This window comes from Chlorocebus sabaeus, chromosome 10 (genome assembly GCF_047675955.1).
Source record: "Chlorocebus sabaeus isolate Y175 chromosome 10, mChlSab1.0.hap1, whole genome shotgun sequence".
Taxonomy (NCBI): Eukaryota; Metazoa; Chordata; class Mammalia; order Primates; family Cercopithecidae; genus Chlorocebus; species Chlorocebus sabaeus.
In genome coordinates this window covers 87,727,822-87,752,835 of record NC_132913.1, presented here as the reverse complement: position 1 = coordinate 87,752,835, position 25,014 = coordinate 87,727,822, and the positions used below count along the sequence as shown (strand labels likewise).

Below are 25,014 nucleotides of genomic sequence, written 5' to 3'. Positions count from 1 at the left end.
CCATTAGCATACATTTCTAGAGTGGAAGGAGGCCAGCAAATGAACCCAGATAATAGTGATAACTCTGAAAAGGATTACTATCAAAGACTATCAACAGGCATCTAAAATTTATATAAATTATATATACATATATTAATATATGTGTGTAAATATATATAGACGTATATACATATACTGTATACATTATGTGTATACCATATATACGTGTGTATATATGTATATGTGTGTGTGTATATATTATATACGTGTACATACACACACATACACACACACACTTTCAGAAAGGAAAAACAATTCTAACCTCTAAATTCAAAATTGTTATGGTTCCATATTCCAGTCTGAAAATCTATGGCAAATCTGTAAGCACCAGACTATACCACAGATTATCATTTAGGAATACTATGTAAATAAAATGTAAATGCCATCTTTTTTCTTGCTCAACCATTACCCAGGCTCAAGTTTTTGCTTTACCACTAATTAATTGGTGATGATCTTAAAAGATTCTCTATATCTATCTAAACCCCAATTTTCGTATCTACAAAAAAAGAGGGTAAAACTAAGTAAATATATGATATCTTTCAAATCATGAGCTAAGATACCAAGAAAAGCTCATTAGGTCCATTTATTTCTAAACACTTCTTCCAGAGTAACAGTATTAGGCCACTGTGGATCTGATGTTTGTCAGCATATTTACTTTAAAATTAAATCTATCACCAGCAGTTTTAAATGGCAGAAGTTAGCAAATCTGTAACATAAGAGAGCTAACTTATTAACTGTTACACATAATTGCCCTCAGGAAGAATATTGGATGAATGTAACTAATACAAATATTCAAAATGAATTTTTAAAACAATCTCACCTCTGGGAGGTACATCAGCTATAGAAGAAATATGTTCTGAATCATCTAAACCATATACATTTTGATTATTTTCTTTAAGAAATAACACTTCCAAATTATCCTGAGTTGATAAAGTTTGTGTTGTTGATCCTGAAGAGGGAATATCAGGTAACGTCTTTGATTTAACATTGTTGTCACACTGCATTTTCTCTTTATCATCATCTTCATCATCATTTGAAGGTAATGGAACCCTAAAGGCAAGTGGAAAGGAAATGAGAAATTATGTATTTTATAAATTTTTTAAATGCATGGACAGTTATTTGTATATTCTATTTAAGATCAAACCACAAATCCACCCTGGTACTTTTTCAAGTTCAATGAAGACACTTAAAGGTAGGAAATGAGTAGTTCCTACTAGAACAGAACTTGGAAGGAAACAGGAATGCTTCTTAATCCCTTAGTCACAGTGGCCCCAAAAGAAGATAATTTATACATTCACTCCTTGTGCTATTAGAAGACTACACTAAGGATATTAAAAAATTCCAAACTTACTTACAAATAGCCATATATAATATTTATACTTTTCATATAATTAATTCTATGTAATACCCAAAACTCTTCCTTTGGTTTCTAGCAAATATAATTGTTTATAAAATTATGTGTGAAATAAGTTTGCTATGTTTCCAAAAGGCATCCAAGTACACTAAAATCATTATTCCTAGAGTAATTAAATCTATGGGAGGAAAACAGATAGAAATCCACAGAAATAATTTGATAAACTGACACATTTGAATTCAAAGAATGAAGAGTAATATCATCCACCAACCGTAAAGAGTTGTCTTGTATTCCAAGGAAATCACAGATATTTTAAAATAATTTATAATAAGAAAAATATTTCTGATAAATATTTACGAGAAATTTAAAGGCAACTACCAGTAGAATAGCTGTTGGGAGGAAATGTCTATACCACTGAGGAAACAAGTTAACAAAAATCAACAGAGAGGCTCTGTTTCTGGTAATGGCTAAACAGTTACTATCAGACCAACCCTACCTAACATAATGACTACAAATTCTGGACAAAATATTTTAAAAAACAACTACTAGAAGTCAGTGAATGGACAAAAAGCAAGTAGAGAGCTAGCGAAGGGGGTGCCGACACTTGGAAGAAGAATGAGTTTCCCATTGTTTTACAGCCTCAGCTGGTGCCACATTCAAAAAAAGTTAGAAACCTACAGTCTTATTGGTTCAAGGTTAGAATTCAGGGCAACTATAACAGCTGTAAAGTGATGGGGGAAAATATCAGATAAGAGAGGTAGAGAGAAGAGCCTCAAATTTTGTGTATAAATGCTCCCCAAATATCTAGCTGACCTCTGAATCCCATATATATGAGGAAGATTCGAAGCAGCCTATCTAAGGATAAAACAACTAAAATGAGACTTCACTTATTGCTTATCTTGGGTTCAGACAAGGTTACTGCCTAATAAAATTGAAACATCAAAACTCTTTGGGAGAGCATAACTGAATCTACATTTTCTACAACAAGGGATACACAATACCCAGGTGTAATCTAATATTATTCAATATATGAAGCAATAGAAAAACATGATTTAAACTCACAGGGAAAAGATAATCAAAAGAGAATGATCCTGATATGCAAATGGCCAGTAAGTGCATAAAAATATACTTGATATCATTAATTATTAGGGAACTACAAATAAAAACCACAATGAGATACTACTTCACACTCCTAGATGGCTATAATCACAATAATAGACAATAAGTGTTGGTGAGGAGATGGAGAAATCAGTGTTGAAATATTTTGCTGGCAGGAATGTAAAATGGTACAGAAGCTTGGAAAAACAATTTGGCAGTTTCTCCAAAAGTTAAACAGAGTTACCAGATGACCCAGCAATTCCACTGCTAGGCATATATTCAAGATAACTGAAAACATATGTCCACACAAAAACTTGCACAGGAATGTTTATTGCAGTATTATTCATAATAGCCAAAAAGTGCAAACAACACAAATGTCCATTGATTGATGAATGGATAAACAAAACATGGTATATCCATACAACAGAATTATTGTCCCTTCATAAAGAGTAATGAAATGCTCATATGTGCGACAACATGAATGAACCTTGAAAACAATATGCTAAGTGGAAAAAGCCAGACACAAAAGGCCACGTATTTTATGATTCCATTCATATGAAATATCCAAAATGGCCAAATCCATTTAGACAGAAAGTAGATTAGCAGTTGCTAGGGGCTAGGGGAGTGGAAAATGGGAAGTGACTGTTATAGATATGAGATTCCCTTTTAGAGACTGAAATATTTTAGAATTGAACAGGGTGAAGATTCAAAGCTTTGTGAATATACTAAAACCACTGCACTGTATACTTTAAAAGGGTGAATTTCATGTGATAAGAAATTTTATGTTATGTGAATTATATATCTCTATGTTTTAAAAAAGTAAATACAAGAAAGGAAATAATTTAAAAACAGACATAAATGAAATATAAAACATAAAATTAAGAAAAATGAAATCAATGAAGCCAAAAACTGAGTTTTTTAAATGAACAATAAAATTGACACACCTGTAGCTAGTTTGATTAAACAAACAAATTTAAAAAATCAGGAAAGAAAGGTTCTCACTACAGATGCTACAGGCATTAAAAGAATTAGAGAGGTTCGAAGATGGCTGAATAGGAACAGCTCCAGTCTACAACTCCCAGCATGAGTGACGTAGAAGACAGGTGATTTCTGCATTTCCAACTGAGGTACTGGGTTCATCTCACTGGGGCTTGTTGGACAGTGGGTGCAGAGCCAAAGCAGGGTGAGGCATTGCCTCACCCGGGAAGTGCAAGGGGTTGGGGAATTCCCTTTCCTAGCCAAGCGAAGCCTAGACAGACGGCACCTGGAAAATTGGGTCACTCCCACCCTAATAATACTGCGCTTTTCCAACGGTCTTAGCAAACGGCACCCCAGGAGATAATATCCCGCACCTGGCTCAGAGGGTCCCACGCCCATGGAGCCTCGCTCATTGCTAGCAGAGCAGTCTGAGATCAAACTACAAGGCAGCAGCGAGGCTGGGGGAGGGGCACCCGCCATTGCTGAGGCTTGAGTAGGTAAACAAAGCGGCTGGGAAGCTCAAACCAGGTGGAGCCCACTGCAGCTCAAGGAGGCCTGCCTGCCTCTGTAGACTCCACCTCTGAGGGCAGGGCATAGCTGAACAAAAGGCAGCAGAAACTTCTGCAGACTTAAGTGTCCCTGTCTGACAGCTCTGAAGAGAGTAGTGGTTCTCCTAGCACGGAGTTTGAGATCTAAGAACAGAAAGACTGCCTCCTCAAGTGGGTCCCTGACCCCCGAGTAGCCTAACTGGGAGACACCTCCCAGTAGGGGCCAACTGACACCTCATACAGTCGGGTGCCCCTCTGCGATGAAGCTTCCAGAGGAATGATCAGACAGCAACATTTGCCTTTCTGCAATATTTGCTGTTCTGCAGCATCTGCTGGTGATACCCAGGCAAACAGGGTCTGGAGTGGATGTCCAGCAAACTCCAACAGACCTGCAGCTGAGGGTCCTAAGTGTTAGAAGGAAAACTAACAAACAGAAAGGATATCCACATGAAAACCCCACCTGTATGTCACCATCATCAAAGACCAAAGGTAGATAAAACCACAAAGATGGGGAGAAACCAGAGCAGAAAAGCTGAAAATTCTAAAAATCAGAGCACCTCTTCTCCAGAGGAATATAGCTCCTTGCCAGCAACAGACAAAGCTAGATGGAGAATGATTTTGACAAGTTGAGAGAAGGCTTCAGACGATCGGTAACAACAAATTTCTCCAAGCTAAAGAAGGATGTCTGAACCCATCACAAAAAAGCTAAAAACCTTGAAAAAAGATTAGACGAATGGCTAACTAGAATAAACAGCATAGAGAAGACCTTAAATGACCAGATGGAGCTGAAAACCATGGCACAAGAACTACGTGATGCATGCACAAGCTTCAGCAGCCGATTCGATCAACTGGAAGAAAGGGTATCAGTGATTGAAGATCAAATGAATGAAATGAAGTGAGAGGAGAAGTTTAGAGAAAAAAAGAGTAAAAAGAAACAAACAAAGCCTCCAAGAAATATGGGACTATGTGAAAAGACCAAATCTACATCTGATTGATGTCTGAAAGTGACAGGGATAATGGAACCAAGTTGGAAAACACTCTTCAAGATATTATCCAGGAGAACTTCCCCAACCTAGCAAGGCAGGCCAACATTCAAATTCAGGAAATACAGAGAATGACAAAAAGATACTCCTCAAGAAGAGCAACTACAAGACACATAATTGTCAGATTCACTAAAGTTGAAATGAAGGAAAAAATGTTAAGGGCAGCCAGAGAGAAAGGACGGGTTACCCACAAAGGGAAGCACATCAGACTAACAGTGGATCTCTTGGCAGAAACTCTACAAGTCAGAAGAGAGTGGGGGCCAATATTCAACATTCTTAAAGAAAAGAATTTTCAACTCAGAATTTCATATCCAGCCAAACTAAGCTTCATAAGTGAAGGAGAAATAAAATCCTTTACAGACAAGTGAATGCTGAGAGATTCTGTCACCACCAGGCCTGCCTTACAAGAACTCCTGAAGGAAGTGTTAAACATGGAAAGGAACAACCAGTACCAGTCACTGCAAAGACATGCCAATGTTGTAAAGACCACCGATGCTAGGAAGAAACTGCATCAACTAACGAGCAAAATAATCAGCTAACATCATAATGACAGGATCAAATTCACATGAAACAATATTAACCTTAAATGTAAATGGGCTAAATGCTCCAATTAAAAGACACAGACTGGAAAACTGGATAACGAGTCAAGACCCATCAGTGTGCTGTATTCAGGAGACCCATCTCAAGTGCAGAGACACACATAGGCTCAAAATAAAAGGATGGAGAAAGATCTACTAAGCAAATGGAAAACAAAAAATAGCAGGGGTTGCATAAAACAGACTTTAAACCAACAAAGATCAGAAGAGACAAAGAAGGCCATTACATAATAGTAAAGGGATCAATTCAACAAGAAGAGCTAACTATCCTAAATATATATGCACCCAATACAGGAGCACCCAGATTCATAAAGCAAGTCCCTAAAGAGCTACAAAGAGACTTAGATTCCCACACAATAATAATTGGAGACTTTAACACCCCACTGTCAACATTAGACAGATCCACAAGACAGAAAGTTAACAAGGATATCCAGGAATTAAACTCAGCTCTGCACCAAGCAGACCTAATAGACATCTACAGAACTCTCCACCCCAAATCAACAGAATATACATTCTTCTCAGCATCACATCACACTTATTCCAAAATTTACCACATAGTTGGAAGTAAAGTACTCCTCGGCAAATGTAAAAGAACCAAATTATAACAAACTGTCTCTCAGACCACAGTGCAATCAAACTAGAACTCAGCATTAAGAAACTCACTCAAAACCACTCAACTGCATGGAAACTGAACAACCTGCTCCTGAATGACTACTGGGTAACATAACGAAATGAAGGCAGAAATAAAGATGTTCTTTGAAACCAATGAGAACAGAGATACAAAATACCAGAATCTCTGGGACACATTTAAAGCAGTGTGTAGAGGGAAATTTATAACACTAAATGCCCACAAGAGAAAGCAGGAAAGATCTAAAATTGACACCCTAATATCACAATTAAAAGAACTAGAGAAGCAAGAGCAAACACATTCAAAAGCTAGCAGAAGGCAAGAAATAACTAAGAGCAGAGCAGAATTGAAGGAGATAGAGACATAAAAAACCCTTCAAAAAATCCATAAATCCAGGAGCTGGTTTTTTTAAAAGATCAACAAAACTGACAGACTGCTAGCAAGACTAATAAAGAAGAAAAGAGAGAAGAATCAAATAGATGCAATAAAAAATGATAAAGGGGATATCACCACTGATCCCACAGAAATACAAATTACCATCAGAGAATACTATAAACACCTCTACGCAAATAAACTAGAAAATTTAGAAGAAATGGACAAATTCCTGGTCACATACATCCTCCCAAGATTAAACCAAGAAGAAGTGGAATCCCTGAATATACCAATAACAGGCTCTGAAACTGAGGTAATAATTAATAGCCTACCAACCAAAAAAAGTCCAGGACCAGACGGATTCACAGCTGAATTCTACAAGAGGTACAAAGAGGAGCTAGTACCATTCCTTCTGAAACTATTCCAATCAATAGAAAAAGAGGGAATACTCCCTAACTCATTTTTTGAGGCCAGCATCAATCTGATACCAAAGCCTGGCAGAGACACAACAAAAAAAGAGAATTTTAGACCAATATCCCTGATGAACATCGATGCAAAAATCCTCAATAAAATACTGGCAAACTGAATTCAGCAGCACATCAAAAAGCTTATCCATCATGATCAAGTGGGCTTCATCTCTGGGATGCAAGGCTGGTTCAACATATGCAAATCAATAAACGTAATCCATCATATAAACAGAACCAAAGACAAAAACCACATGATTATCTCAACAGATGCAGAAAAGGCCTTTGACAAAATTCAACAGCCTTCATGCTAAAAACTCTCAATAAATTAGGTATTGATGGGATGTATCTCAAAATAATAAGAGCTATTTATGACAAACCCACAGCCAATATCATACTGAATGGGCAAAAACTCAAAGCATTCCCTTTGAAAACTGGCACAAGACAGGGATGCCCTCTCTCATCACTCCTATTCAACTTAGTGTTGGAAGTTCTGGCCAGGGCAATCAGGCAGGAGAAAGAAATAAAGGGTATTCTATTAGGAAAAGAGGAAATCAAATTGTCCCTGTTTGCAGATGACATGATTATATATTTAGAAAACCCCATTGTCTCAGCCCCAAATCTCCTTAAGCTGATAAGCAACTTCAGCAAAGTCTCAGGATACAAAATCAATGTGCAAAAATCACAAGCATTCCTATACACCATTAACAAAGAGAGAGCCAAATATGAGTGAACTCCCATTCACAATTGCTTCAAAGACAATAAAATACCTAGCAATCCAACTTACAAGGGATGGGAAGGACTACTTCAAGGAGAACTACAAACCACTGCTCAATGAAATAAAAGAGGACACAAACAAATGAAAGAATATTTCATACTCACAGATAGGAAGAAACAATTATTGTGAAAATGGCCATACTGCCTGAGGTAATTTATAAATTCAATGCCATCCCAATCAAGCTACCAATGACTTTCTTCACAGAATTAGGGAAAAACTACTTTAAAGTTCATATGGAACCAAAAAAGAGCTCACATTGCCAAGACAATTCTAAGCCAAAAGAACAAAGCTGGAGGCATCACACTATCTGACTTTAAACTATACTACAAGGCTACAGTAACCAAAACAGTATGGTACTGGTACCAAAACAGATATATAGACCAATGGAACAGAACAGAGCCCTCAGAAATAATACCACACATCTACAATCATCTGATCTTTGACAAACCTGACAAAAACAAGAAATGGGGAAAGGATTCCCTATTTAATAAATGGTGCTGGGAAAACTGGCTAACCGTATGTAGAAAGCTGAAACTGGATCCCTTCCTTACACCTTATACAAAAATTAATTCAAGATGGATTAAAGACTTAACTGTTAGACCTAAGACCATAAAAACCCTAAAAGAAAACCTAGGCAATACCATTCAGGACATAGGCATGGACAAGGACTTCATGTCTAAAACACCAAAAGCAATGGCAACAAAAGCCAAAATTGACAAATGAGATCTAATTAAACTAAAGAGCTTCTGCACAGCAAAAGAAACTACCATCAGAGTGAACACGCAACCTACAGAATGGGAGAAAATTTTTGCAATCTACTCATCTGACAAAGGGCTAATATCCAGAATCTACAAAGAACTTAAATAAATTTACAAGAAAAAATCAAACAACCCCATCAAAAAAGTGGGTGAAGGATATGAACAGACACTTCTCAAAAGAAGACATTTATGCAGCCAACAGACACATGAAAAAATGTTCATCATTACTGGCCATCAGAGAAATGCAAATCAAAACCACAATGAGATACCATCTCACACCAGTTAGAATGGCAATCATTAAAAAAGTCAGGAAACAACAGGTGCTGGAGAGGATGTGGAGAAATAGGAACACTTTTACACTGCTGGTGGGAGTTCAACCATTGTGGAAGACAGTGTGGCGATTCCCCAAGGATCTAGAACTAGAAATACCATTTGACCCAGCCATCCCATTACTGGGTATATACTCAAAGGATTATAAATCATGCTGCTATAAAGACACATGCACACATATGTTTATTGTGGCACTATTCACAAGAGTAAAGACTTGGAACCAACCCAAATGTCTACAATGATAGACTGGATTAAGAAAATGTGGCACATGCCAGGCACGGTGGCTCACACCTGTTATCCCAGCACTTTGGGACGTCGAGGCGGGCGGATCACGAGGTCAAGAGAGCGAGACCATCCTGGCCAACATGGTGAAACCCCGTCTCCACTAAAAATACAAAAAAAATTAGCTGGCCGTGGTGGCAGGCACCTGTATTCCCCGCTATTTGGGAAGCTGAGGCAGGAGAATCGCTTGAACTAGGGAGACAGAGGTTGCAGTGAGCCAAGATCATGCCACTGCACTCCAGCCCTGGTGACAGAGTGAGACTCTGTCTCAAAAAAAAGAAAAAGAAAAAAAAAAAGAAAAGAAAATGTGGCACATATACACCATTGAATACTATGCAGCCATAAAAAAGGACGAGTTCATGTCCTTTGTGGGGACATGGATGAAGCTGGAAACCATCATTCTGAGCAAACTATCGCAAGGACAGAAAACCACATACCGCATGTTCTCACTCATAGGTGGGAATTGAACCATGAGAACACTTGGACACAGGGTGGGGAACATCACACGCCGGGGCCTGTCGTGGGGTGGGGGTAAGGGGGAGGGATAGCGTTAGGAGATATACCTAATGTAAATGACGTGTTAATGGGTACAGCATGCCAACATGGCAGATGTATGCATATGTAACAAACCTGCACATTGTGCACATGTACCCTAGAACTTAAAGTATTAAAAAAAAATAAGAAAAGCATAGTATAAACAACTTTATACCAATAAACCTTACTGACTAGATGAGATGGGTGATTTTCTTGAAAGACAAACATTTTCTAAACTGACTTGAAAACAAACCAAAAATCTGAAAAGCCCATATCTATTTTAAAACTTAAATTCATAATTAAAAACTCCAGGCCCAAATTACTTCTCTTATGAATTCTATTAAACATTAATGAAAAACTACCAATTGTACAAATTCTTTCAAAAATTGAGGAAGACAAATGCTTCTCATCTCATGAGGCCAGCACAGTCCTTGTCAAAACCTATCAACGGGTTTAGTAAGAAAATTAAAGACCAATATCCCTTATGTACATAGTACAAAATTTTTAAGAAAACATTAGCAAATCAAACCCAGCAATATATAGAAAGAATAACACATCATAACAAATTGGAATTTCTTTTCAGGAACACAAAGTTTGCATTAGAAAATCCACTGAAGTCACTGTATTAATAAAACAAAGGAGAAAAATAATGATTCTCTTTACAAATGCAAAAAAATCATTTGACAAAATTCAATACAAATTCATTATAAAAACTCAGAAAACCAGAAAAAAGGGAACTTCTTCAGCTTGTAAGAAAGGTGTTAACTTTTCAATAGAAAAAGATAGATGCCTGAAGATGATGAAATGACACCTGATGGACCTATATAGCATTTTAAATATAACAGAATTTGAAGTGAGGGTATAGAAAAAGATATATCATGGAAATATTATACCAAACAAAATAGACTTTAAAGCAGGAACCATTGCTAGACATCAGAAAAACAAATCAGTCCTAAATGTGAGTACATAATAAAAGCTTTAAAATACATACAGCAAAAATTGAGAAAACTAAAAGGAGAAACAGATGAATCCATAATCATAATGGTAGACTGTAATAAACTTCTCTCAATAACTGATAGAATAAACAGACAACAGAAGCAGGAAGGATATGGAAGACTATGATTAACAAACTAGACACAGCTGCCATACATAAAATACAGGGTTCAACAACTGCAAAATACACTTTTTCATGTGCACCCCAAATACTTACCAAATTAGATCAATCTTTGTCCTGATGAAATTCCCAACATACTTCAAAAATTCAAATTCATTTGAATTATGGTCCCTAATTATAGTGGAATTAAGCTAGACATCAACAACAAAAAGTAAAAATAAAAATACCCATCAGCTTAGAAATTAAACAATATACTTGTAAGTGATCCATAGGGTCAAATAAAAAATCAGAAAAAAAAATCTTGAACTAAATAATGATATGGTATATCAAAAACTGTGAATCTAGGAGACTGATGATGCATGCCTGTAGTCCCAGCTACTCAGGAGACTAAAGCAGGAGGATCATTTGAACCCAGGAGATCAAGTCCAGCTTGGGCAACAGCACATGAGAACTCATCACAAAATAAACAAAAATTGTGGAACACAGCTAAAGCAGTGATTATAGGAAAATAAGCTGAAATGCTTATTTTTTTAAAAGAGAGGCTGAAAATTCATAATCTATCCCAAGAAGCAACTAATAAGAGTAATAATAATAATGAAAAGAAAAGCAAAACAGAAAGAAGGAAAGAAACAATAAGGAGCAGAATCAATGAAATAGAAAACAAATATACTAAAACAACAACATAGCTCCAAATGGGACCTTCACAAAGATGAATAAAATTGACAGACCTCTAGAGCAAGACTAATTAAGAAAAACAGTGATGAAACACAAATAACCAGTACTGAGAAAGAAGAAGAGAACCTCACTACATACCCAAAACACATTAAGCACATAACTTGATAATATTATGGACAATTTTATGCCAGTAATTTTAGATGAAATGGTCAAATTCTTTAAAACAATTTAACCTAACATAAGAAAAAATAGGAAATCTGAATATTCTTATACCTATTAAAGAAATGAGATGTTAGGTCAGGCATGGTGGCTCATGCCTGTAATCCCAGCACACTGGGAGGCCGAGGCAGGTGGTTCAACACCAGCCTGGCCAACATGGCGAAACCCTGTCTCTACAAAATATACAAAATTTAGCTGGGTGTGGGGGTGGGCATCTGTAATCCCAGCTACTCGGGAGGCTGAGACAGGAGAACCACTTGAACTCGGAAGGCAGAGGCTGCAGTGAGCCAAGATCGCAGCATTGCACTCTAGCCTGGGTTACAAGAGTGAAACTCCATCTCAAAAAAAGAGATGTTACCAAAACCTTTTCCACAAGAAAACTGCAAGCAAGCCCAGATAACTTCTAAACATTAAAAAAAATATATATCCTACACAAATACTACCATAAAACAGAAAAAGAGGTGCACTTAATTCATTTACAGTGATCAGCATACTATAAATACAAAAACCTGAAAAAATCTATTGCAAGAAACAAAAATTATAAATCATTTTCATCAATATACAATGATGTAAAATGATGCAAAAATCTTTTTTAAAAATTAGCAATTACAATTTTGTGGCATATCAAAAGGATACTTCATCAGGAGCAGTTCATTGTAGAAATGAAATTGTGGTTTAACATTCAAAAATCCTTATAATTCATTATATGAATAAAAAATATTAAAAATCCATAACATTAATAGAAAAAAGAAAAAAATTAGTATCTACTTAGTGACAGAAAAAGCATTTGATAAAATTCAGTAGCTATTCATGAAAAACTCTCAGCAAACTGAAAGTACAAGGAAATTTTCATAACCTGAGTAAGAGAATCTACAAAAACACAAGAACAGGCATAATATTTAATAACAGGAATACAATATTTAATAATGGGAATACAATATGAATGCCTGTTCTTTCTTCTTTTATTCAATATTTAACAAGTAGCTGGCCAGGCATGGTGGCTCACGCCTGTAATCCCAGCACTTTGGGAGGCCAAGGTGGGCAGATCACAAGGTCAAGAGATCGAGACCACCCTGGCCAACATGGTGAAACCCCATCTCTACTAAAAATACAAAAATTAGCCGGGCGTGATAGTGTGTGCCCATAGTCCCAGCTACTCGGGAGGCTGAGGCAGGAGAATCGCTTGAACCCAGGAGGCGGAGGTTGCAGTGAGCCGAGATCACACCATTGCACTCAAGCTTGGTGACAGTGAGACTACGTCTCAAAAAAAGGAAAAAAAAAAAAAAAAAGTAGCCAATGCAACATAAGAAAAAATAAAAGCCAAAACCTGGAAATAAATAAATAAATAAATAAATAAATAAATAAATAAATAAAAAGAAAAGCCTATATACTAGGAGGTTGGGGGGAATAAAACTGCCCTTATTCACAAATAGTAAAATTATATTCACAAACTATTAGAATAGCAAGGTCACTGGAAACAACGTCAATATCCAAAAATCATATTGCTATATACTAACATCAAGAAGAAAATTAAATTTAAAAAGCAGAGCTTCTCTGCCTATGGGGTAGCCATTTCTTATTCCTTTACTTTCCTAATAAATTTGCTTTTACTTTAAGGATTTGCCTTGAATTCTTTCTTGCTTGAGATCCAAGAACCCTCTCCTGGGGTCTGGATCAGGATGCTTTCCAATATCTTCCTGGCAAACCATGAAGGGACGATACTGAGGAGACCCCTGACTCAAAGGAAATAGACCGCAGCACCAATTGGCCAACTTTGGGTAAGTGGTGGGGTGCCCAGGTAAAGGATGGGATTGGGTTAGAGGCCCAACTTTGGGGAGTTAGAGTCTCTCCTAAGACAGAGTAGGTTAAAGGCCCCTCTTAATAAAAGGCAAAGATGCTTCACTGAACTTCAGTTTGAGGCCCAACTTATGAGGGTTAGAGTCCCTTCTAAGATGTAGGGGATTAGAGGCCCCCCATCAGTAAAGTCCCTCTTGGCTAAGAACAAATTTGGAATTATGGGATGTTAACCACTCTTCTCTTTGGATTAATTTGCCTTCCACTCTTTGCAGATGGCTGTGGGTGACAGGATTAGGCGTGTACAGGTTCATGGGACATGGGGAGCTTTTTCCTCCCCTAAAGGGGGAAACCTGAGAGCTGATAGGACTTCCGGAAAAGATCCTTCACAACTGACAAGTGGCCACCTGAACTTTTGATTCAGTGTCATTGCAATGAGTGGGTCTTTCTCTGGCTTCCCTGAGCTCTTTGCCTTCCCCACTTTGCCACAGGCAATCTTTCTGTCTCTCTCTCTCTCTCTCCCTCTCTCTTGGCCAGGAGTTTTGGAGTTGATGTCACAGTAAGCTCTAAAAATTGTTTTGAGCAGTTAAAAGCCTTTGCAAGCTCAAAATTGGCTGCTGTAGGGTCCTTCTGGGAAGGGCAATGGAAACTGCCCAATGCTGTAGCTTACTGGCTAAGGCTTTGTGTTTTCACTATCACAGCCTGGGTCCAATTCCCAGCTTAGGGAATGAGTACTTTCTGGTTGATATCTGTGTGATCTTTATCATTTGTTGATTCTCTTCCCCTACATGTATGACTTCTGGCTTCCCTTCTTGAATCTTCCTTTGTCTGAGCTACCTTTGGAGATTCTAGATCTTGTAAAAACTGCTTACCACCTCTTTGAAAATACCTTGTACATTCGTGGTTAAGTCATAACTTTAGGCTTATTGGTTTCACCTGGGAGGTTATCTTTGGTAAAATTCAAAAGCAAGAAATATTGGCTGCTTGGCCTGGCCAAAATCAGGTAGTAAGAGATTTAGAAGGACTTTATAAAAGAGCACTATGACTAAAAGTCAGTAGATATTTAAAAGCAGATATTCGACTAAGCACGGTGGCTCAAGCCTGTAATCCCAGCACTTTGGGAGGCCGAGGTGGGCAGATCACCTGAGGTCAGGAGTTCGAGACCAGCCTGGCCAATGTGGTGAAACCCCATCTCTACTAAAAATACAAAAATTAGCCAGGCTTGGTGGTGGGTGCCTGTAATCCCAGCTACTCAGGAGGCTGAGGCAGGAGAATTGCTTGAACCCAGAAGGTGGAGGTTGCAGTGAGCCAAGATTGCACCACTGCACTCCAGCCTGGGCGACAAGAGTGAGACTCCGTCTCAAAACAAACAAACAAAAAAAGCGGATATTCAAGCTCTAATAGCCTGAGACTCCTTGGGGAAAACAGAGGCGGCACCACAGACCCTGTTTTGGGAAAAACCTGTTTACCTCATGAAACCCCAGGAATTGAAAGTTGATAGATCGCTCTCAAAATCTAAGGCTCTATTCTGTTTTGCATTGTATTATCTGATGTTTTTGACTTTTGGGGGTATCAGAAATTCTTTGCATTATGAGAGAACGTTGGTGTATAATAATTTGGTAGGAAATATGTTTCTGGGGATAGCTAATGGCAGTATGGCAGGGATACTTGGCTCTTTGCATGTTTGGATCAGAAAAGCATGCTCTTGACCACCTGGAAGGTATGGGAATGTCCTCACCTCCCACTACCACTGAGAAATAATACTCCCTTGGGGGATGGGCTAATCACAGAATGGGCTGATTGGTTTTGGGTTGCTTTGTAAAAAATGCACAGTAAAATCATTGTACTGTCTTGTTCTGTAGCATTTCTCATTTTTTGGGATCCAGGATCTGGTATAAAAATGGGACCCTTAATTTGGAGGGATTTATTTTGCCTTCCAGCTATGCCTGCTTATTAGGCCCTAGAAACTGTATGCTTGAAATGGAAACTTAAAAACTAGCAAATGAAAAAATCTTACAACTACTGGATCTTCTTTTATCAGTCTGTGTATTTATGTGTGTGGTGTGTGTGATATGAAAAGGCTTTAACTGGCTTAAAAATAATAAGTGCTTAAATAAAACATTTTGTCAGAAAAGTAAAAAGTATAATGCCTTTTAGTTCATGTGACATAACTAATCTTTGGGAAAATATTATAAAAAGTCATGGGAATGTGAATTTTTTTTGCCTCATTTAGAGGGTTAAAGGATTGTTTTGCATTAGATAGGATAAAGCTGAAGGTTCGAGCAAGTTGTGGAGGGTTGTGAAAAATTAATCTTGTAAAAAAGTTCTGTGTGAGAACATATTAGCTAAAGTTAAAGGGGTATTATTCAGTCTTTCCATAAATTGAACATTGGAATAAAAGCGTAACAGGTTTTTCTTAGAGCACTGATCTGCTCTTTAAAAAAAAATTTTTTTTAAAGGGTTGTAAAAGGTTTGAGAATCTTACCTTATGGTCAAACTGATGAAGATTGAATACATTTGTGTATAAGATTTTATTAAGAATTGAGTTTGACATAAATAATGCACTAATGCAGTGGTAAAATTTGGCTTATTTGGTACGAAAATCTTACAGGAAGCACTGTCGAGTATGAAACAGTGTTTGCCTTTCTTTGTGCTTATATAAACGTTACTGGTATGTGTTCCAAAATTACAGAAAATTCCTATAACTTTGATATGGTTTAGTGTATGTTATTAATCATTATAACTATTATGTAAAATTGTTATATGTCATAGAAGAAACCAAAATTTCCTTATCAATTGTGGCTTTACTAATGGCTAACTAAGACTTTTTGTCACCTACAGACAATTGTCTTGTTTTAATCCTCTTCAAAAGGTAGTTTATAATCAGCTATAGGACTTTGACAGGTGCTCTTGAATGCAAGTTTCTAGTAACTTTGGAGATTGTGACATTAGAACAGAGGAAAAAACTTTCAGTACTCATGGAGAGTGGAAATGTTCATGAATATTAAATAGGACAGTATTTAACTGCATGGACTAAACTAATGTAAGTCTGAAGTAATCTTTTTTGACTTTTTGCTTGGAACATTGATGATCCTTTCTTTTGTTTTTCAGTGTAAACAAAATTTTTCTTTTGAGCTATTTACAGCTTTTAAAAATTGAGTAAATTATACTCCTGTGAACAAAATTTGGAGCATGTTTGTTTCTCTCTACCTGATTCCTTCAGAATTTGAAAACTAGTTGTGAATATTCTTAATTTATGGCAATATAGTTGTTTGTATAAGTACAATAAGAATCTGTTTTCTTGTGCAACAGGACACAATTGGAAAAACTGGTTATTTTACCAAGGCATTGACTGGAATGGTGTGCTTTCCTTTAAGGAATCAAATTTGACTTAGAGAGCCAATAAAGGCCCATTGGGAAAACTGGCCTCATACCTTGTCTACACAATCCCTGCACAGGTTTCTTGACCAGTAAGTAAATAATGTCATTTTCTGACAGGCCCAGGAGCCCCAAGTTATCTTGGGACCTCAAGAAGAGAGGAATTTACTCAAGTTCTAGGTATTGGAGGGTACAAATCCATGGCTGGGCTCAGCTTTAAAAAAGTCTCATCTGAGATTCCTTATGGAACAGCATTCCATCAAAGCCAATTTAAAAAGAACTTATGTTCTTTTTAGACTCTGCTTATTCCTGTGAGCCCATCAGTGGTCTCTGGCTGCTGCTCAAAAGAAACAAGAGGGACAGGTAATGTAGAAATCTCTATCAGTATTCTAATTCTGGACATGTTTTGGAATCAGTTAGTGACTCCCTATTAGCTTGGTTCCAACAATTGCCCAGTTCATGGAAAGTCTTCTTATTTAGTTTACTTGGGATAATTTTACTTATTTTGCTTTACTGTTGTAGAATATATTGCTGTTGTACTCCTTGTGTAGGAATGCAGGATGGGCTCCCTTAATGTTTTCTGCAATGGAACACTTATTAATCTTCCAGGTATCACCTTTTGTCAGAACTCAAGAGTTATGAATGGCCCTCACCATACTGTTGCCTTCTGACTGAGCTCCTCTCTACCCAAATACAAGAGACCCTAACAGTTAGGCAGGAATATCATCACCCCTATTCAGCCTGAAGAAGTTACAGAAGATGAATTTTCATCCCTCTACAACCCTTAGGATTAAGGGTTCCCTTGTAAAAGGAGGGGAGGGGGCGGATATATCAGAGGTGTTTGAGCCAGAGCAACTCCTTCTTGAAGAGGAGATGGCTAAAATAAGGCTGAGACCTACTGGGCTGCACTCCCAGGAGGTTAAGGCATTCTTAGTCAATGGATGAGACAGGAGATCAGCAAAAGGTACAGGTCACAAAGACCTTGCTGATAAAATAGCATGCAGTAAAGAAGCCGGCCAAAACCACCAAAACCAAGATGGTGACAAAAGTGACCTCCGGTCATCCTCACTGCTCATTATATGCTAATTATAATTTATTAGCATGCTAAAAGACACTCCCACCAGCACCATGACAATTTACAAATGCCATGGTAATGTCAGGAAGTTACCTTATATGGTCTAAAAGGGGAGAAAACCTCAGTTCCAGGAATTGCCCACTTCTTTCCTAAAAAACTTAGGAATAATCCACCCCTTGTTTAGCATATGATCAAGGAATAACTACAAGTAACCTTGGTTGAACAGCCTATGCCACTGCTCTGCTTATGGAGTAGCCTTTCTTTATTCCTTAACTTCACTAGTAAACTTGCTTGCACTTAAAAAACAAACAAACAAAACCCAGTAACATTCAGAATATCATTTAAGAATATAAAATAAAGCTGAGCACTGTGACACAACTGTAATATGCCATTGTATATATATCTTCCATACTTTATCCACACATCTGTTGATGGGTGCTTAGGTTGATTCCCACATGTTGGCTATTGTGAATAGTGCTGCAATAAACATGGGAGTGCAGATAGCTCTTTGATACACTGATTTCCTTTTTTTTGTTGTTGGATATATACTCAACAATGGAATTGCTAGATCATATGGAAGTTATATTTTGAGTTTTTTGAAGAACCTCCATGCTGTTCTGCATAGTGGCTATATTAATTTACATTTCTACCAGTATATGAGGATTCCTCTTTTTGCAAGCAGTTTTTTTCTTTCTTTCTTTCTTTCTTTCTTTTTTTTTGCTACTTAGTTATTTAAGCTCCCAATATATGCTGGTTATTATTCCTTTCTCAGAGAAACAGTTTGCAAATATTTTCTCACATTATATGGGTTGTCTCTTCACTTTGTTGATTGTTTCCTTTGCTGTACAGAAGCTTTTTAGCTTGATGTAATAATCTTAATTGTCTATTTTTGCTTTGGTTGCCTGTGCTTTTGAGGTCTTACATAAGACATTTTTGCCCAGATCAAGTCCTGAAGTGTTTCCCCAATGTTTTCTTCTAATAGTTTCATAGTTTTGGGTCTTAGATTCAAATCTTTTATCCATTTTGATTTGATTTTTGTGTATGGTGAGAGATAGGAGTCTAGTTTCATTCTTCTGCATATAGTTATCCAGTTTTCCCAGCACCATTTATTGAAGACATTATTCCTTTTTAAGTTTCTGCTTTGTAGAAGATGAGTTGGTTTTAAATGAATGCATTTATATCTGGGTTCTCTGTTCCATTGGTATCTATGTTCATTTTTATGCCAGTACCATGCTCTTTTGGTTACTACAGCTTTGTAATAAATTTTGAAGTCATGTAGTGTGATGCCTCCAGCTTTGTTCATTTTGCTCAAGATTGCTTTGGTTACTCAGGGTCTTTTGTGGGTCCATATAAACTTTACGATTTTCCCCCCTTATTTCTGTGAAGAATGTCATTGGTATTTTGATATGAATTGCATTGAATCTGTGAATTGCTTTGGGTAGTATTTTAACAGTATTAATTCTTCCAATCCATGAGCATGGAATATCTTCCCTTTCTTGGTGTCCTATTTCTTTCATCAGGGTTTTGTCATTTTCCTTCTATAGAACTTTCACTTCTTTTGGTTAGATTGAATCCTAGGTATTTCATATTTTTTGTAGCTATGATAAATGGGATTGCTTTCTTGACTTCTTTTTCTGATTGTTCACATATAAATGCTACTGATTATGTTGATTTTGCATCCTGCAACTTCACTGAATTCCCTTATGTGTCCTAACAGCTTTTCAGTGGAGTCTTTATAAGATCAGGCCATCTGCAAACAAGGCTAATTTGACTCCTTCCTTTCCAATGTGGATGCCCTTTATTTTGTTTTCTTGCTTAGTTGCTCTGGCCAGTACTTCAAGTATTCCGTTGAATAGCAGTGAAACTGGGCATTCTTGTCTTGCTCCAGTCTTCAAAGTACAATGCTAGATGTGGGTTTGTCATAGATGGTCTTTACTATTTTTAGGAATATTCTTTTTACACCCATTTTGGTGTATCAAAAAGGGATGTTGAATTTTACCAAAAGCTGTTTGGCATCTATTGAAATAATCATACAGTTTTTGTTCTTGTTTCTGTTAATGTGATGAATCACATTGGTTGAGTCGTGTATATGCTGAGCCATCCTTACAACCCTAGCATGCATGAATCCCACTTGATCATGGTGAATGTTCTTTTTAATATGTTGTTGAATTTGACTTGCTAATACTTTGTTGAGGATTTTTGCATCTATGTTCATCAGTGATATTGGTCTGTAGTTTTCTCTTTTCATTGTGTCCTTGTCTGGTTTTGGTATTAGGGGAATGCTGGCCTTGTAGAGTGAGTTTGGAAGTATTCTCTCCTTTTCAAAGCATTTTAGTGGGATTCATCATCACTGTTCTTTAAATTTTTGGTAGAATTCAGCAGTGAATCCATCAAGTCCTGGGCTTTTCTTTTTTTGAGACAGGGTGTTGCTCTGTCACCAAAGCTGGAGTACAGTGGTGTGAACACTGCTCACTGCAGCCTCAACTTCCCAGGCTCAAGCAGTCCTCCCACCTTACAGCTGGGACCACAGGATTAGCCTGACAGGATTAGCCGCCACACCCAGCTAATTTTTTATTTTGTAGGGACTGGATCTTGTTATATTGCCCAGGCTGGTCTCAAACTCCTGGCCTCAAGCAATCCTCCTGCCTTGGCCTCCCAAAGGGCTGGGATTATAGGTGTGAGCCACTGTGCCCAGGCTGGGCTTTTCTTCAATGGGAGAGTTTTTATTATAGCTTCAATCTCATTACTTGTTATTGGTTTGTTGAGGTTTTCTATTTCTTTATGGTTTAATCTTGGTAGGTTATATGTGTCCAAAAATGTATTCATTTCTTCCACATTTTGTGATTTGTTGGTGTATAATTATTCATAATCATCTCTAATAATTACATTTCTGAGATCTGAGTTGTTATGTCTCATCTCTTGTTTGATTTTATTTATTATAGTCCTCTCAGTCTAGCTAAAGGTTTGTCAATGTTGTTTATCTTTTCAAAAAACCAACTTTTCATTTTGTTTATCTTCTATACTTTTTTAGTCTCAATTTTATTTATTTCTGCTCTGATCTTTATTATTTCTTCTGCTAACTTGGGATTTGCTTTGTTCTTGCTTTTCTAATTCCTTGACATGTATTTTTAGGTTGTTTATTGGAAGTGTTTCTCCTTTTTTGACATAGGCATTTATTGCTATAAACTTCCCTTTCAGTATTGCTTTTGCCATACCCCATACACTTTGCTATGTTGTATTTCCCTTTTCATTTAGGAAATTTTTAAATTTCCTTCTTACTTTCTTCTTTGACCCACTGGTTGCTTCGGAGCATGTTGTTTATTTTCCATTTGTGTATTTTCCAAAGTTCCTCTCATTATTGATTTCCAGTTTTCTTCCATTGTGGTCAGAGAAGATACTGGATATGATTTATATTTTTTTTGAACTTGTACAGACCTATTTGTGCCTAAGATACGGTCTATTCTGAAAAATCTTCCATGTGTTGATGAAAAGAATGTGTATTCTGCAGCAGTTGGGTGAAATGTTCTGTAGATGTCAGTTAGAACTATTGTATGCAGTATGCAGTTTATGCTGTTTCTTTGTTGATTTTGTCTGGATGATCTGTCCATTACTGACAGTAGGATGTTAAAGCCCCCTACTATTACTGTATTGCAGTCTCTCTCTCCCTTTACATCCATTAATGTTGGCTTTATATGGAGCTGCAGTGTTGAGTGCATAGATATTTATAATTGTTATATCCTCTGGTTGAATTGACCCCTTAATCATATAGTGACCCTTCTTCACTGCCAGTTTTTACAGTCTTTGTAGTTTATCTTATCTGCTATGAGTACAGCTACTCTTGCTCTTTATTGTTTTCTAGTTGCATGGAATATCTTTTTCTAGTCCTTCTCCACTTTCAGTCTATATGTGTCTTTATAGGTGAAGTGGGTTTCTTGAAGGCAGCACATAGGTAGGTCTCATTTATTTATCCATTCAGCTACTCTATGGCTTTTAATTGAAGAACTGAGACAATTTACATAAAAACCCACAAAATAATTCTATAATTTAACTCCATCCTCCAACATTTTGTCTTTTAGTTGTATCAATTTACATATCTTTATATTATCTATTAACAGGTTGGTATAGTTTTGATACATTTATCTTTTGGGCTTCATACTAGAGTTTGAGTGGATTGCACACCATAAATACAGTTAACAAAGTATTCTGGGTTTGTCTGTGTACTTAATTTTACCAGTGGGTTTTATACCTTAAAAACTTTCCTTTTGCATGGTAGTGTTTTTTTCTTTCAGATTGAAGAACTCCCTTCCGCATTTCTTGCAAGATGGGTCTTGGTGGTGGTCAGTTTCCTTGGCTTTTGTTTATGCGTGAAAGACTTTAGCTCTCCTTTAAATTTGCATGACAATTTGTTGGACACAATATTCTTGGGTGTCAGTTTTTTGTTGTTTAAGTGCTTCAAAAATGTTGTTCTACTCCCTCCTGGCCAGCATGGTTTCTGTGGAGAAGTCTGTTGCTCCATGAATTGGAGCTCCTTTATCTGTTATTTGCTTCTTATCGCTCATTGCTTTTAGGATCTTCTCTGTCTTTGACCTTTGAGAGTTTGATTGTTTGATTTGAACATGCCTTGGAATAGTCTTATTTGCACTGAATCTGTTTTGTGTTCTCAGGCCTTCCTTTACCTGGATATGTATATCTTTCTCATGTCTTGAAAAATTTTCTGTTATTATTTCTTTGAATAAGCTTCCTATGCCTTGCTCATGCTCGGCTCTCTCTTAAACACTAATAATTCTTAGATTTGGTCTTTTGGGGTAATTTTTTGTATCTTGTAGGCACTCTTCATTCCTTTTCCTTCTATTTATTTTTCTTCTCTGACTGTGTATTTTCAAACCAGCTCACTGTTTGGTTCATTCCAGCTCCTCTGTTTGGTTCATTCTGCTGTTGAGAACCTCTAAAGAGTTTTATAGTTCAGCAAATGTATTTCTCAGTTCCAGGATTTGTTTGACTTTTTTTATTATTTTAATCTCTTTGTTAAATTTCTCTGATAAATTTCTGAGCTGCTTTTCTGTGTTATCTTGAAGATCACTGAGTTTCCTTAAAACTACTACTTAGAATTCTTGGTCCAAGAACTCACAAATTGCCACTTCATTAGAATCACTAAATTTCTGCTTTTTGTCCTTTTGGGAAGGTCATGGTTCCTTGTTTGCTGTAGTTTCTTGTGTGTATATGTCTATGTCTTTGCCTTGAAGGATTAGTTATTTATTCCAGTTTGCTTTGTCCAGCTTGTTTTGGATTTTATTGAATATATCTGCTTAGCAAATCTTCACTGCTAGTTTGCTGCCTCCTTTTTGGCTCTAGGTGGTGCCTTCAACCTAGGTTCACATTGGAGCTAGTAAATGGTTTGACCACTGCCTGTCCCAAAACGGGGGAGGTCCCAAAGGGTTTAGGACAGCAGTGTGGGAAGGCTAGCTAGGAGTTCACACCCAGGGGACCTGGGGAATGTACCTCCTACAACCACTCTCATCTGGCGCTTCCTTTGGCTGAATTACAGAGCAGAGTTTCTGGGCTGGGGATTGTAGTCCAGCCTTGCTTGTTTGTCTCTGCCTGTCCTCAGGATATTTTTCCCTTCAGGCAGTCACAATACTACCCGTCAGTTAAGGCAAGGACAGTATTGACAGGGAACTGAAGAAGGTGGGGAAGCTGGCTGACCATTTCAATTTTGCTTTTTCCAGTACAGAAACTGTGAGTTGAGGGGAGATTTTCCGCACATTTGGGGCCTGGCAGAGGGAAGGGCATCGCATATGTCTAAGTGCAGTTCTCCTACCATCTGCTCAGAGTTTTTCCACCTCTCTTTGGCCTCAGGAAGTATCTCGTCTAGCTTGAGCTCTGGGCTGTTGCTGGTGGAAGATCTTGGTACTGTATTTGTTTGTTCGTTTTTGCTGGGGCAAGAGAAGCCAGCTTATTTTACACTGCCATTTTAGAACCAGAACCAATAAAGATTTTCTTTAAAGGACACAAAAGTTAGTAACCGAAAAGGGGGGTGAGGGAGAAGATACACATCTCCCTGCTGCAAACAAAGTTGGATTTCATAAAGAGCTACTTTTCATCTAAAGACACCATTAAGAGAGCAAAGGGACAAGCCACAGAGTAGAAGATACACAAAGAATATGCCAGGCATAGTGGCTCACACCTGTAATCCTAGCACTTTGGGAGGTTGAGGTGGGCAGATCACTTGAGCTCAGGAGTTCAAGGCTAGCCTGGGAAACATGGCAAAACCCTGTCTCTACAAAAAGTACAAAAATTAGCCAGGCATGGTGGCATGCACCTGTAGTCCCAGCTACTTGGGGGACTGAGGAGAGAGGATCGCTTGAGCCTGAGAGGTCAAGGCTGTAGTGAGGTGAGATTGCACCACTGCACTCCAGGCTGGGTGACAAAGTGAGACCCTGTCTTACATACAAAAAAATATATACAAGGAACACCTTAAAAAATATGACAGATAACCCAACAGAAAGTAAACATATGAAGATACTTAACTTCTTAGTTATCAGGAAAATTAAAAATAAAACCTCAACATGATACCACTACACACCCCACAAAATGACTAAAATGAAAAAGACAGACAATAACAAGAATTGTTGAGGATATAGAACAGGAATCCTTATATATGCTAGTAATAATGTATATTGGTATAACTCCTTTAGAAAACTACTTAGCAGTTTCTCCTGAAGCCAAAGAGATATAAATATATATCCCAAGTAATTCTACTCCACACTATATACCTAACAGAATATGTGCATACCTTCATCAAAAGGCATATATGTGGCAGCCCTATTTGTAATAGATAAAAACTAGAAAACCAGGTCAGGTGTGGTGGCTCATGCTTGTAATCCCAGCACTTTCAGAGGCCGAGGTGGGAGGATTACTGGAAGTCAGGAGTGAGACCAGCCTGGCCAACATGGTAAA

At 37.4% G+C, this 25,014-nt stretch overlaps 2 protein-coding genes across 7 annotated transcripts in view; one reads left to right on the top strand and one right to left on the bottom strand.

The window, feature by feature from the left end:
- The window catches only part of KCTD18 (potassium channel tetramerization domain containing 18), a 90,835-nt gene that overhangs the window by 15,554 nt on the left and 50,267 nt on the right, over positions 1-25,014 (top strand). For 2 of the 4 annotated variants that reach the window (XM_038001784.2, XM_073019903.1), the window contains exon 2: positions 13,428-13,588. The gene's annotated coding sequence lies outside the window, so the exon portion shown is untranslated. Of the gene's footprint in view, positions 1-13,427; positions 13,589-16,916; positions 17,075-25,014 lie in introns of all 4 variants that reach the window. The other 2 variants (XM_073019902.1, XM_073019901.1) reach the window with 2 other exon arrangements.
- The window catches only part of SGO2 (shugoshin 2), a 54,347-nt gene that overhangs the window by 13,482 nt on the left and 15,851 nt on the right, over positions 1-25,014 (bottom strand). For all 3 annotated transcript variants that reach the window (XM_073019900.1, XM_007965788.3, XM_007965789.3), the window contains one exon: positions 860-1,089. In XM_073019900.1, coding sequence (XP_072876001.1) covers positions 860-1,089 — 230 coding nt within the window. The remainder of the gene's footprint in view (positions 1-859; positions 1,090-25,014) is intronic.